Here is a 15,162-nt window from a genome sequence, read left to right as displayed (position 1 = left end):
TACCAGGGAGAACCAAAGCTGGGGGGCAATCCAGGAGAAGCGGGAAAGAAAGGTGGGGGAGAAGAGCCTGGACCCTGGGCTCTGGCCTCCCTGTCCCCTCACAGAGGCCCCCCCCACCCCGACTGGAGCCCGCACGCACTCTGCTCAGTCAGAATCGGCCTCGGCGGTGCTTGCCTGACAGGAGAGGCTCAGCCAGCCCACAGCCCTAGAGACGCAGTAACCAAGGAAAAGGCACCGGCCGAGCGCTGCCTCGGCTCAGCCTGAGATGTGCTCGCTCCTCCCGCTGCTGCATGTGCGCCTACTGCGTGCCAGGTCCTACTATGTGCACCAGGGTTCTGGTCCTGAGCTGCAGGCGGGGACTGCAGGACTCGGGCAGCGTGGTGAATTCATTAACCCTCTTTTAAACCTTCTCTGTTTGTTTCACTAAAAAGTACTTTCTCCCCAAACCTCACAGCTGAGATAAAACCGGGCTGCAGAGGCTCCCTGCCGGGCTCCCTGGAGCCCCGCCTCTTACACTCCAATTACCTTTCAGAAGCTCGGCTGGCGGCAGGGCCCGGGGGAATCTGAGGAAGCGTGTCCAGCTGAACTGGCACCAGCAGGGCAAAGAACTAAACGCTGCCCACACTCCGCTGAGAATCGGGATGCGAGCGCGCGGCTCAGCCAGTGGGTCCAAAGCGCACCGCGGCGGGGGAGCGCGAACACCGCACGCGAGGAGACCTCGACTCCTCTCCCCTGCAGTCTCTGCGCTTGGGCAGCTGCCAGCGGTCCCCGGGGTGGCCATCCCGGCGGGAGTCCGCCCCAAGGCTGAGTTAGCGGAGCTGCCACCTTGTCCCTTCCACATCCTGTTGCCCCTCTGGGACCACCCTCCCCTTTCACAAGGCAGCAGGACAAGCCCGCACGGGCACACACACTCGCAGCCTCCACTGTCCCTGGCTGGGACACAGCAGCGAGGCTGTGGGGCTGCGCCTGGTCCTACGGCTGACGCTGGGCACCGGCTGGCCACCACCCAGACCTTCGGGAACAGGGGTACCGGCAGCCCTGCCACCACAGCCAGGCCACGCCGTCTGCCGTCCACTCCCGGTCCTCCAGCAAGGCCCTCAGCAGAGGAACGAGGACCCGGCCGGCATCGGCCCTGCCCTCGCCACAGGGCCACAGGGTCGCCCCTGCACCAGGGCTCAACCTCCCCAGCTGCGATCAGGAGCCGGCTGCTAGCGGGGGCAGGCCCCGGGTGTGTCTGGGTTGGGGGCGGTGCACGCGCACGCCAACACACAGGAAGCACAGTGCCCCGCACAGAGTGAGGGCCCGAAACACAGCAAGTGTGCAGTTCTTTGGATACACTGCCTCCCCTGGCTCTGTTTCACCAGTACCTGATTCTGCCACCTGGTGAAAAAACACCCTTCTTGGGCGTGCCCGTTTTGTGTCCATCAGCTGTCCCCCTACGCCCGCAGCCCCTGGGCTCCAGCTGACACAGTCCTGGTGGCCCCTTCTCCCTGGGCCACCAGCTTCCCCTCCCCCAGTCGACCCCCCTAATTTCCTCCCCGTCCCCACATCCCTGCACCTCCCCACTGCTGCGTGGCCTTTTTCCGCTCCCCTGGTTCCAGCCCTGCCAGAGGCTTTGCACAGAGAGAAAGCTGGGGGCCTCCTCCTGGCCTTCTCAGCCCTCCAGACCTGCCCCTCGCTGCCCTGCCGGCCTCCCTCCTCCCCTCCCCTCCCCTACCAGGCCCTGTCCATCCCCGAAGCCCCATCCCAGGGCAAGACCTCTGCACCCCTGGCCCCTCCCTGGGAAGCTCCAGCCTTTACCCCACACCTCTGTTTTTCTCTCCACTGCGCCTACTACCTTCGGCCGGTTCCTGGAGTGCTGACTGCGTGCATCTGTCTGTCTGTCTGTCCCCGACACTCAACGTCAGCTCCTGAGCGCAGGGACCCTGGGGTCGGTTCCTGGTACACCCCCAGCACCTACAGCAACAGCAGGTGCTCTACAAACACTGGCCGAATGAAGAACTACGTGGGCACCTGACGTCAACCACCTCCGACGTCACAAGGACCCTGCAGGGGAGTCCCAACTCCCCCGTGATGGCTGATGAGACAGGAGGCTGAGTCACCTATCACACTGGCTCCCAGGCTGCACTGCCTCCCCTTCCTGCCATCAGGGCCCCTTGCAGGCAGGGCTGTCCTCCAGCCCCGGGCCCTGAAGGGGCACCGAACTCAAACCCTTGCTTCCTGAGTGAACAACTCCATATCACCCTCCCCCCCCCGAAAAAAACCCTCTCCTCCCCATAGCCGTCTCCCGGCACACTCTCCGTCTTAAAGCCCAGCCCGGGTGCTCACGGGGTAACTGGACCGTGACCTTGCACCTGGCCTCACTCCCTCTGTGCTCGTGTCTGAATGTCCGGCACCAGGGCTGTGTGTCACACACGGACGACCTCAGAGCCCGGCTGCCACCAGGCGGTCACTCGGCAGGCCTTGGGCTGCACATGTTTAGCCGATGGCCAACTCACATGCCGGTTCAGACACACGTGGTCACAACGAAAGCCTCCAAGTGTCATTTTCTTGGGCTTCAAAGCAGGCAGCCTTTGCACAAGTAAATATTGAGTCAATGCTAAGAGCAGAGTGAGCTGTTAAGTTCTATTTGCTACTCTCACCCCTATAAGGGAGCACAAGCTGAGCAAAGAAGAACAGCGCTCTGACGGGCGGAGCGACATTCTGCAGGTAGAACTGCTTCTGCGGGCAGGCGCTGCTCACGTCAGTGATTTTCTTCTTCAACATTAGCAAATATTCGCCACTTGCATCTTTCACGTAATGTGAAGATAATACATCCCACTGTCTTCCGGAGCTATCTTAACTGCCTTATAAAAACAGGCAATTTGCCGGCTGTGTTTTCTCTTGCCACTAAATACAAATCCAGTAATTCACTTTGAAAGCTTTGGTTTTCTCTTTTTGGTGTTAGAGTTGATACTCACATAGAATTCTAAAGAAAGAAAAAAAACCATAATCCCACAACCGAACAAAAGAATCTGATTTTCTTTTAACCTTTCAATCTATCCATATGTACTCACTTTCCCACAAGCCTTGAAAGCTTCATTTTTTTTTTTTTTTTTTTTTGCATTATGCGGGCCTCTCACTGCTGTGGCCTCTCCCATTGCGGAGCACAGGCTCCAGACACACAGGCTCAGCGGCCATGGCTCACGGGCCCAGCCGCTCCGCAGCACGTGGGATCCTCCCAGACCGGGGCACGAACCCACGTCCCCTGCATCGGCAGGCGGACTCTCAACCACTGCGCCACCAGGGAAGCCCGAAAGCTTTATTTTTAAGTACGATTTTATTTTCAGAAGTTACTCCAATGACAAAGTCCACTAGAAGATTCTAACTGGGGGCTCAGAACCTGACCCAGAACTGCCGTTCCCATCAGGCAATCTTGTTTTCACGAGGTATCTCCTTGCCACCTACCATTAGAAGCTGCTGAATGTAACCAAGAAAATATCTGTAAAGTGGCCACATGTCAATGTTATAAAAATCAAGTAGAGAATAAACAGGCCAGTGCAAATGAAAATAATCAGAAGGAGTAAAATAATTAATCTTTTCTGAGTGTTTATTGAGTGCTGGCCACTCTCCCCAAAACTTCACATGTATCAGTATTATCAGCAAAATCTGTACAGTTCCCCCCACTATCCGAAAGTAGAGTGTTTCTATGAAATCTTACATAAGCTGAAACGGCGTGAAGTGAAGACGCAATTTTTGCTTTTCACTTTTTTTCATGAAAGCAAAAACCCCCTCCGGGTTTCCTTCCGTTAGGGAAACAGGTATTGAGTAGGGCTTCCGTGAAAGCGAGGCGGTGTAAAGCGGGGGGCACCTGTGCTGCCACCGCTGTACCTGCAGGTGAACGTGCAGGCTGAGGCCTGGAGGCTACGAGGCTCGCTCCAGGGCACGTGCAGAGGAAGCCCCGCAGACAGCTGCCCCGGGAGCCCCGCCCTCGCTGCCCACGCACAGCACTCCGCTCCTCACGCACGGTCCCCTTCCCTCGGGCTCGGAGCATGAGACTTCCACGCACCGAGGCCCCCAAGCTCTCCCTCCCCGAGCTCCCCACGGCCAGGGATGCTCCAGGAACGTCAGGTCAGGGTGAGGAACAGGTGTTCTTCTTCTGTCGGAAGAACAGCTCTTGCGTCTGTAATGAGAGCAAGTCAGGAAAACCCTAAGGGCCCCTCGGGAGGGGCAGCGAATAACCGGCGTGGCGGCCGCAGACAGACGGGCTCACTGCCGACCCCACACAGGGGCCACAGCCTCTCCCTAGTACTATCGGGAAATACATGGTTAAATTTAAAAGGTGAGCAGAACAGCGTTACCATTCGTATGGAGAGGAAAGAAAAAAATATATGTAACGACACACAGACCCAAGTACCTCTCTACACATCACCTCTGAATCACCAAAGGAACAAGAGTAACTTTTTGGGGGGAAGAACTGGCAGACACCCCCTGAAGCAGGGATCAGAGCTGGCTTCATCGACCTCAGGACAAACCAGCACCCTGCCCTCCTGCTACGACGACCAAGAAGGCAAATCAATTAAGTGCTGTTCCTACCAAAAACAGCCGGCCCAAATCTCACCAGGGGAACGTGAAACAAGACACTCCGAAGGGCCTATGCTCTTCCAAGACCACAAGGCGAGGCCGGAGCATCACTCCAGCTAACAAGACGAGAGACGTGGCAACCGAACGCCACGCATGATCCTGCAGTGGGTTCTGGACGAGGAAGAAAGGTATCATGGGTGCTACTGGGACAAGCGTCAAGATGTGAACGTGGGCCGTGCGTTAGAGAGCAGTGCCGCGTGGATGTTTAATTTCCTGACTTTGACAGCGATATCATGACAACATCGAGAGGGTGTCTTTGTTCTTAGGAAATAATGAAGTCTCGCGGGGCAGATGGCTCAAACGGTTCAGGAACAGCATGTCTGCACGTAAGCGCACACACACACAGAATGCAATGGGGCAAAACGTAAACAACCGGTGAATCTGGGCAAGGAGCGTACGGGGGCGCTCGTGCTGTTCTTGCAACTTTTCCGTAAATCTGAAATCACATCGAAATCAAAAGTTTAACACAACATGTGCGCGGACCATCTCTGGAAGATGACACCTGGAACCGGGCAAAGGGGGAGAGGCGAGCTGGGGAAGGGAAAGGGCTCATCTTCCCTCTGCACCTACCAAAGACAGCCGGCCCAAATCTCTGTGCCGTGCGACTCTGCAGGCAAAAACTGAACAAAACTAAGAAGAAAACGCCCACGGTGAGAACGGCACCCGGGCTGGAGCAGCACCTTCGGAGCTTCAGGATCTTTCCAAGGACGCCCTCCTGCGGCCTCACGAACCAGGCCCGCGGCTTCGGCTTCCGCAGGCTCGTCCTGGGCCGCGGCCGCCTCCCTCCGCGGGCCTCATGCGCCACCTGCTGGCCACGCGGGGCACTGCCCGCCGTGGCGCCCCGCCCGCGGAGCGCAACCATGAGGGACTACAGCCACCTCCACCCTCCCGAAAGCTCCGGCATCGGGCAGAACGCCCAGTGCAGAGTGGCACTCAACAGGGATGAGACCCATAAATAGAAGAACACAGGTCTGAGTGGAATTCCAGCAGAACTTGAAAGCAAGCACGCCTCAGCCTGGCTGCAGAGCGTCCAAGCGGGTATCATGACCCATGAGAACCACGCCTGTGACTGTCCTGTCCCCTGCTGGCCCCTCCACCCAAGACCTGTCTTGCCCCCTGCCCCCTGAAGTGCTCACACTCTACGCAGACCCACTGGGCCCCTGCAGGAAGGTGCAGAGTCAGCCACCGTCAGGACGTCCGTCACCGGCCCGGATCGCCGGCCCCACGACCACTATGAAGGACGAGGATGTCCACCTGGCCGGCCCTGCAGAGCTCCCCAAGGCAGTGCTAAGAAGCCAGAAGAGTGCAACTGGGCATTAAGGAAAACAGATCAGAAAATGCTGATCGAATTGCAGAGGAAGCACATTAATAAACACGTCGACAGTAAACTCTCAGGACAAACGGCTCTCGTCTTAGTGACCTACTGGCATGAAACACAACAGATCAACCTCTCACCAGGTGAGTTACACGGGGAGCAAGCGCGTTAAATGGCAGCAGACTGGCCTTCAGAGCTGCACCCCCTTTAGAAACGAGGCACAGCCGGCGTGGCCTCGCCCACAGGGGACTCACCGAGGTCTGTGTTGGGGCCAGCGAGGAGCTGTTTGAACTTGTCCAGCCGGGAGGCCTCTCTTTCACTTAAGGCTGAGCTGCTGAGGGTACTGGGCTCAGGCACCCCACCCAGTGCCACAGTCGCCGAGTGCGGGAGAGACTGGGATCTCTGCAGAGGGACGGCATCACTGGCGCTTCCTGCAGAGGGAGGGGAAGAGAACAGAGGTGAGGCTCCGGACACACCCACACCCACGCCCACCACTAAGGAGGCCTCACACATGCCTCGCTGCTCTCCCTCCGTGGATCTGCCATCACCGAGCAGCGAGGACCTGGTTTCTTGAGGGATAAAATGAACCTAGCTCACACCCATGGAGCGTGCCGGCCCTCCTGGTGGAGGGGTGTTCCCCAGTGAAACAGACGCACCCCACGAAAAGCAAGACACTGACAACCACACAACCGTAGACCAGGTCTGTCAGGGCTGCCAACAGTCTGGGCCTGCCTGGGTGACGCGCCCCGAGGATCTGCTGGTGTAGGGCAGGGGGGAGGATGCCTGCACGGGTCACCCGGGCCTGGCATGGAGGGAAGCCACCAAGGCACACGTGAAGGGAGCATGAAGCCCATGGAGGTGCTGAGGACTGTCTGAACGTCCCAGGTCTCCCCGAGCCCCAGGAGGGAGGTCAGGCAAGGACCGTCACCCAGAGAAAGCAGAAGAAGCTAGATCCCCCACTGCAGGTGGAGACGAGGGGCCACCAGAGTGCAAGCTTGCCCAGCCCTCACCCAGGCACCACTGACCTGAGACAGACTGAAGGGCTGCCCACAAGGACCCACAAGAGGGCCTGAAGTGACACTGCGCGGCACCCAGCACCCGGGACTGGGGACAGGCAAAGGAAAGAGCAGAGGGCCCTCAGGTCACTTGACAAAGAGCCTCCAGGGACCAGCACGGGACCCACAAGCAAGAGGCCCTGAAAGGCTGTAGACCCCCGGGCCCAGATTGCATTGAGCAATCGCATCTTCCAAAACTGAAATTTAAAGTAAAGGGCTTCCCTGGTGGCGCAGTATTTAAGAATCCACCTGCCAATGCAGGGGACACGGGTTCAAGCCCTGGTCCAGGAAGGTCCCACATGCCGCAGAGCAACTAAGCCCGTGCGCCACAACTACTGAGCCTGAGTGCCACAACTACTGAGCGTGCAAGCCAAAACTACTGAGCCTACGTGCTACAACTGCTGAAGCCCAAGCACCTAGAGCCCGTGCTCCGCAACAAGAGAAGACACCACAATGAGAAGCCCGCGCACCGCAACAAAGAGTAGCCCCCGTTCGCCGCAGCTAGAGAAAGCCCACGCGCAGCAATGAAGACCCAACGCAGCCAAAAATTAATTTACTTAAAAAAAAAAAAAAAAAAAAAAAAACGGGGCCTCCCTGGTGGCGCAGTGGTTGAGAATCTGCCTGCTAATGCAGGGGACACGGGTTCGAGTCCTGGTCCGGGAAGATCCCACATGCCGCGGAGCAACTAGGCCTGTGAGCCACAACTACTGAGCCTGTACGTCTGGAGCCTGTGCTCCGCAACAAAAGAGGCCGCGATAGTGAGAGGCCCGCGCACCGCGATCAAGAGTGGCCCCCGCTTGCCACAACTAGAGAAAGCCCTCGCACAGAAACGAAGACCCAACACGCAAAAATTAATTAATTAATTAATTTTTTTTAAAAAAAAGTACAGTAAAAGCTAAGCTCTGGGAAATGGGGCAAGGAGCAAACAACGTGCAGCGAACATGCTAACGCTGGCCTCCGGCAGCAGCTGTCAGAAGGGAGCTGCCGTGCTTTACAGCAAACACACGGGCAAGGCTCCCAAGGGGGCCCGCGGGGCACCAAGATGGCCCAGGCCTCCGGGCAGAGTCTGGCCCAGTTACACTTCCAGAAAAGCCTGCAAACGTGGCGCAGCGCTGAGAGCACCTCCCGCTTCGGGGCTCTGCGAGGACAGGCTGGAGTGGTGAGGGGAAGGCAGAGGTGGCGGGACTCAGAGCTCCCCTCCCTCCCGGGGACCTGCTCTTCTCAGTGGTCCTCGTGAGTCTGCAGGAGGCGCCGCAGCAGGGGCGGGGCCCGCGGCAGCGCGGAGCAAACGTGCTCGCTTTTATCTATCTGCGATCGCAGAGATGCTCCGTGTGACTTTATTCAGACCCTAATGGCCCCACTTGCCCCTGAGCCCCATTCGAAGGTGGGGCTGGTGGGATCTGGAAGGTAAAGCAAGAGCAGCGGCCCCCAAGGAAACAGTCTACAGCCAGGCCTCTCATCACCGCGAGTGGAAAACACGTCAACGTCCCGCCTCCAGGGCCCCCGAGAGTGTGATTTAACCGCCACCCATTGGTGTCCATACGAGACCCGCTCGCGGCTGGGTCACGGTCAGCTATGGGGACAGCCCTCGCCTGGCCGATGCCCGCTGAGCCCTTCCCAGCCAATGACACGCTTTGCCATTAACCCAGTGGTACCCGAAATCAAGCAAAGTGCCTCTGACTTCAGGTACAAAGGCAACAGATGTCTCAGACATTCATTAAGAAATAGACAGCCAGAAGGTGAAGTGAAGGCCCGGGGAAGCCAGCCTACGAGCCCACACTCCACCACCACTGAGCTTTGAGGCCGCCATCTCCCCAGGGCTGAAGGGCAAAGCCGACGGCAGCAGGGAGGCCCTGCGGACACCGCACAGGGTGACATCTGCTCCCTGTGGGGGCTCACGATTGGGACGGGCAGTGGCACAAACGCTGGCAGAGACACAGCCACACTCTAACTGCACCATGCCCCGCGGTGGAACGTTCCAGGACATTCAGAATTCCAAAGCGCTGCTCACAGGAGCAGTAAAGTCAAATGGACCTCAAAGGTCTCTCACCCGAGGCAGAGGCCCCGGCCCGGGCAGCGCACCCCTGTGCGGGGACGGGCGTGGCTGCCACGCCCCATGGGCAGCAGGCCCTGAGGACAGCTCGGGTTACACCACCAGCATCTCCGTAACTGCCCAGGACACCCAGGAAGAACAAAGAGGACCTGGACGTGGTCCCGCCTCTGCGGCTCGCAGGGTCGCAGCATCAGCTGCAGAGCCCACAGCAGGAGGAACTCGGTGCCTGGGGACGCCTGCCCGGCTCGGGCACACAGGAGGTGGTCAGAGTGCCCGTCACGAGTCACAGGAACGTTCCATCAACCTGTGCAAGCCCTAACTGGATGTCCTTCCACATTTAAGCTCTAATACTTCAAAGTTCACCCTATTTTAAAGAAAAATGGTTCACGTTCCAATACAAAAACGGATCAAATGAAATAATTCACACCTAAGAAGACTGTAACATTTTAGAAGTTAATTTCTGGAAAGCGTTTTTGAAAACTAGACCTAAGTATGAAACCTAATTCTGCAACTACCAGCAGGTAACCTTAGGCTACGGTGATGATCTCACTTTCTTATCTGTAAGCACGGGGCGAGCACCCTAACCCCCAGGAGACCCTGGGGAGAGGGATTAGAGGGTGTGCAGCTGCACTGCTGGCCCCCCCTGCCCCCAGACCCCCACAATCACCCCCTCACCTCCTTAACACTGCTGCCTCCCCTGGGAGGGTGCCCTGACTGCCCGATTTAGGACCACAGCCCAGACCCCACCCTGCTCTGGGGACCGCTTCCCACCTCCGTTCTGACCCCTGGCACCTGCCACCTTTTAGCCCTCATGCCTCCTCACACATCGTGTGTAGGCTGCTGTCTGTCCCCCTCGCCAGAATGGACACTCCACGGGGCAAGGACTTCCATTCAGCTTGTCCCCTGGGGCAGCCCGAGCCCAGAGGACAGTGTCTCACCCATCGCAGATGCTCATTTAACAACTGCGCTGTTTTCTATCTCAGCCCCTCCAACACAAGACGAGCAGAAGTGAGGAAGGCGGTGCCAGGCATGTGGATACGAGATGCAGACGTGAGCTTACCCTGGCGGAGTTTAGGGGCGGAGCAGAGACCCACCCCTACAGACCCTGAGCCCACGCCTCTGTGTCCTGCAGGGAATCGTCAGAAGCGGCCGAGGGAGGTCCAGCCCCGGAACGTGCAGCTGGCCCGGCCCCTGGCCTGGAAACACCCCCGGGAGCAGCCAGGGCGTCCTGACAAGGGCGGGGTCCCCCAAGCAGCCCACGAAAGCTCCCAGCCGGCCACTCCATCTGCAGGGGAGACGCACTCGGCCAGGAGGACCAGAGAAAGTGCGCTGCCTCTGCTGCCCAGAAGGCCCGCTGCCACTCGGGTCTAGGAGCCCCAGGGCGGGGACCCTTGCTGTATGGGAGGATGGGGCCCTCCCCACCCCGGTGAGCAGCCTCCAGCCCCGCTTTCTGGAGATGGGCCCCATCTCTGCAGCCCTCCCCTCCCACCTGCGGGACAGGACGTGTGGCTCTCGCTGACAGACTTCACCAGCCGGAGGTCACCACTCGGGACCAAAGGAGGCTCCACCGAAGGCTTTGGCTTCTGCTCGGGCCCCAGAGCCCCCGGCGGCTTGTGGCACCCCTGCCGCTGGCTGTGGTTGCGCAGGACCCGGTTGGCCGTCTCCATGACGACCGCGGTGTTCAGGCTCTCGGCCGCCATGGCCAGGAGCTCGTCGTCATCCTCGCCGGCATCCCAGGCGTCGCTGGTGTTGCGCTCAAACTCCTGGAAGGTGCTGCCTCGCTTGGCCTTCACCGGCGTGGTCGGCACCTTGGGTGTGGCCCTGAGCAAGCTGCAAAGCAAAGGCAGCTTTTACTTGCGCCTCGGGGGGTGAGCGTGGTCACCCAAGACCGGTCAGAGAGGAGAGCCCAGGTGAAAAGGCACACAAGCGAGCCGAGAGTGAGTGAAAAAGCAAACACGATGCAGAGACATCCAGAATGAGACAGAGCTCACAGGATGCAGTGACAGGGAAGGAGGAGAGGTCTTCTGGGAGAGTCACGCTGAGCGTTCTCCCCACAGACCAACGCACAAGGACACACAGCACTGCCCAGCGATAGTGCCCAGCCCTGCCCCACAGACACTCTCGGCCCGACACCTTGGCAGACCTCCCACGGCAGCAGCTGGCGGTGGGGGTCAGGAGAGACTGTTCGCGGGACACAGGCCCTTGGCAGGTGGATCTGGACACGGGACAACTTCAAGGATGCCCACAGCATGACGACACACAACACTGGCCCCACCGAGTGTCGGGAGCTCATCCGACACGTGTGGTCCTCCAGGGCCACCCCTGCCCCACACCCGCCCCTGCTGGAGGAGCCCAGACACGGGCAAGCAAGCTGCAGGCGGTGGGCAGAGAGCAGGGACAGTCAATTACCCCTTATCAGCTACGTGGTTTGCAAAAGATTTCTCTTGCAGGTTTTCTACTTTTTTGATGGTGTGTCCTTTGAAGCACAAAAGGTTTTAATTTTGATGACGTCCAATTTATCCTTTTGCTGTTGTTGCTTTTGGTGTGTTCTCCCGATCTAAGCTCACAAAGACTTGCCAGCCCCGCCCTGGCCCACGGGCAGCCCGAGACCCCGCACAGGCTGCCCACCTTGGGCCATGGCTTCCACGTCTGCCCTCCTCCGAGGATGGGCTATGCAAGGCCAGCAGCGCCTCACACAAAGCAACTGCTTGATGTGTGTTGGCTGAGTGAAAGGCCACTTTCCTCCCCCTCAGAATTCCAAGGAGCTGGGGGGTCGCCACAGCCCCCCAAAACCTGGCCTGAGATGAGAACAGCCTTGCGAGATCTGAGGCGTCACTTACGTGCCATGTAACAGTGGATCAAATGGGGGGTGCTGGGCGCCATACACATGCTGGATGCTATTCAGAAAGAAAGGAAAACAAATTAGCTTCTCCTCGGCTTTCCCAGGAGCCCCCCACTGACTCAGGAAGAAGGCCAGCTCCTCAAACCCACGCCCGAGGGAGCAACTCCGGCCACCGCAGGGTCCCGAGGGCGTGTCTGGAAGGAATGAATAGCACCGTGCAAGCCCACGACCCGCACACAAGCAGGGCATTCAGCCTCCCTGCGAACGGGCCTCACTGAGGGACCCACAGCCCCAAGGGCGTCAGCACAGAGCCTCGGGCATCGACTAGGGGAGCTGGGGAGGCTCCCCGCAGCCTCTGCCCTCGGACTAAAAGACGGACCACGAAACGCCCGTTGGGAAGTTCTCCTCTGGTACCATTCTGTCTAAAGATGGAATACAGAATTACAGAGAAGAGAAATATAATTTTGCTAAAAGACTTCATGGTTTCACTATAAAGTCTGTGTTCATCAGAGTATATCTGGAAAAGAGACGGAAACAGAGTAACTTGCCGGCACACTCGTCAGTGGAGCGACCCCACCCATGCCCCCCCTTCCTCCTCTCGACGCCCAGCCAGGGGCGGCCGCGGGACCCGGGGCCGGTCAGAAAGAGACAAAGGAGAAACGCTTAGCTGGCACACCCCTGGCCCTTAGCTTTCCCCTTCTTCTGGCCCGGAACACACATATGAGGCCGAGAGGTGTCTCAGCCATCCTGCCCCCGAGAGAAATAAACACGAGTTAAAACTAAAGCCTCCCTGGAGGAAGGGCAGTGGGGTGGGGGCTGGCGGCGGAGATGGGGAGAGCGCGGGTCTCCAGCAGGTTTGAGAGCTGCCAGCCCAACCTTGGACCTCGGACTTCATGGCATGAAATAAACAAGCCCCTGTTTGTTGACGCCATGGGCACTCAGAGTCCTAACTGATGCGGTCCAGGTGGAACAGACAGCCACTGTTACACTGAGGCAGAGCCTTGCAGGGTGCGTGTATGTAAAGACAAACACAGACACTCAGGTGTTTAGGGGATAGATGAAGTCTTCTTGGCTTTCTAAAACAGAATGAATGAGATCCTACCTTGTTTACCTAGTCATGTGTCACAACTATTTCCCCATATTACTGTTCTTCAATGTACTGAAATACATTTATTTACTTTATGGTTATACATACATTACGCGATAACACACGAAAAATATGTGCAGCTCATACACATTTAAAAACATAATACTGAGGGCACATGGGACTTTCCCATACCTTTCTCTGCAACTCCCATAAATCTATAATTATTTTCAAGTTTTGTAAGTTTTTTACAAATCTTAACAATGAGTACCACCTCCCTGGACAATCTCCCCTCTAATTTCACACTGTCCCACCATATGGTTACAGGGTAATTGGTTTAACCAGTGTTGACCGTGAGATATTTAACTTGTTTAAAATTGTGTGTGATTATAAAAGCAGCAATAAACTTCTCTGGGGACAATACTTTCACACAAATATAACTTCTAAAGGATAAAGTCCCAGAGAAGGAAGGCCTGGGACATAAAGGATGCACGTATAAACGGCTGACCCCTGAACAACGCGGTGTGTGGGGGCACCGACCCGCCGCACAGTCGAAAATCTGAGCGTTTCCTCCAGTCGGCCCTCCGGTTGCTCCTACCTGCAGTTCTGTGCGCACAGCTTCAGCCCACCCAGATGGTGCAGGGCTGTAGTATTTACTCCTGAAAAACACCCGCTTGTAAGCTGACCCACGCAGTTCAAACCCGTGTTATTCAAGGGCCCACAGTAGGGACCATGAATCATTGCTATTTGATGGGAGAAAAGGGGTCTCAGTGCTGCTTCTGCACCTTCTCGATGATTGGGGAGGCTGAGCGATCTTGAAACATATTTTGTTCATCTGTGCTGCTTCTTGTTGTAAAATGCCTGTTTGGACCCTTTGTCCATTTTTCTAAAGGGCTGTTCACCCTTTTTTCACTGATTTGTAAAAACCTCTCTGTAAACAAAGGATTCCTTTGTCACTGAGGCAGTGAGGTGGGCAGAATAAGGGCCCCAAAAACGTCACCTCCCAAGCCCAGCACCTGTGAACGTGTCACCTCACACTGTCATAGGGAAGAACCTTTGTATTCTATTACAGGTTCATCGCTAAAGCGATGTTGCCTATAAGCTTAAATTATACATAGTGGCCCATCTCTGGGAACCCTGCCTCCCTGGTAATGAGCCGTTAAGCTAAAATACCTTTGTTTAGCTCACAGGAAACCTCCTGACCAGGCCCACCTGTGAATGACTGCAGGGAGGAAGAAATGAACACATCCCCTCTGGGGGCTGATGGGAACCAGGAAATGCTTGACTTTACCCCCTCCCCTTTTCGTATAAAAGGAGCCTGAATTCTAAGTCAGGCAAGATGGGTCTTTGCGGCACGAGCCCATCATCTTCTTGGTCTGCTGGCTTTCTGAATCAAGTCGTTATTCCCTGTCCCAACAACTCGCCTCTCGATTATCGGCCTGTCACACAGCGAGCAGTACGAGCTTGAACTCGGTGACAGATTTGGGGGAGCCATCTAGGAGCCCTGCTGCTCGTGGCCAGCCGCCCCAGTCGGGGAACTTCCGGGTAAGGCCCTAGAAGCTGGCGGGACCACTTACCCTGAGGATCTGCCCTCCAGAGTTCCCTGAAACGACACCGGCTACCCCAGCGCTTGGCAGCTGGATCAAGGAATCGACATTCTGGGGGCCGACGGGCTCCATACAGTAGGGTTACGTCGCTCCGGTGTGCACAGCCAGAAACTTTATTTCCTCTCCGTTTGGGGCTTTTTCACTGGACTAAGCCAGTTTGTTTTGTATTTGAGTGGAGCACCCTGTCGGAGAGTGGGAAGAGCTGTTGGATTCCTACCCGATTTGTGAACCGGCTCGTTGGTTTCTTTGGGTGCTAGCACTTGTGTGTGCCCTTTGTGTTTTGTCTTGAAAAGGGAGTAATGTCTCAACTATCCCCAAAGAAAGTCCTCTGGGGTGCATTTTGGATAAGGGATCTGAATACAGCTCTGAAGCATGCGTGAGTGGAAGATGATATTGTGACAACGTGTGGCCACAGTACCTGTTAGGATCTCCACAGGGGGTTTAGAAAGGGTTCTCTTGGGACCCTGTGCACCCTGTACTGCTACTCTTGCTGTGTTTATTACGCCGTTTATGGTCTCCTGTGTCCTTGGTATATGTAAAACGCCACGACCAAACTTGAGGGTTTAGTTAGGATTTTGTTTGT

General features: G+C 57.0%; 1 protein-coding gene across 1 annotated transcript in view; it reads right to left on the bottom strand.

Moving 5' to 3' along the window:
* TBC1D22A (TBC1 domain family member 22A) overlaps nucleotides 1-15,162 on the bottom strand; it is a 314,758-nt gene that overhangs the window by 274,047 nt on the left and 25,549 nt on the right. The window contains exons 2-4 of the mRNA XM_082666699.1: nucleotides 11,887-11,943; nucleotides 10,536-10,876; nucleotides 6,193-6,369 (exon numbers count right to left, since the gene is read on the bottom strand). Coding sequence (XP_082522825.1) covers nucleotides 6,193-6,369; nucleotides 10,536-10,876; nucleotides 11,887-11,943 — 575 coding nt within the window. The remainder of the gene's footprint in view (nucleotides 1-6,192; nucleotides 6,370-10,535; nucleotides 10,877-11,886; nucleotides 11,944-15,162) is intronic.

This window comes from Grampus griseus (genome assembly GCF_964374135.1).
Source record: "Grampus griseus genome assembly, chromosome: 11".
Lineage (NCBI taxonomy): Eukaryota > Metazoa > Chordata > Mammalia > Artiodactyla > Delphinidae > Grampus > Grampus griseus.
Note: the sequence above shows the minus strand (reverse complement) of the source record. Positions and strands in the feature narration are given on the sequence as shown.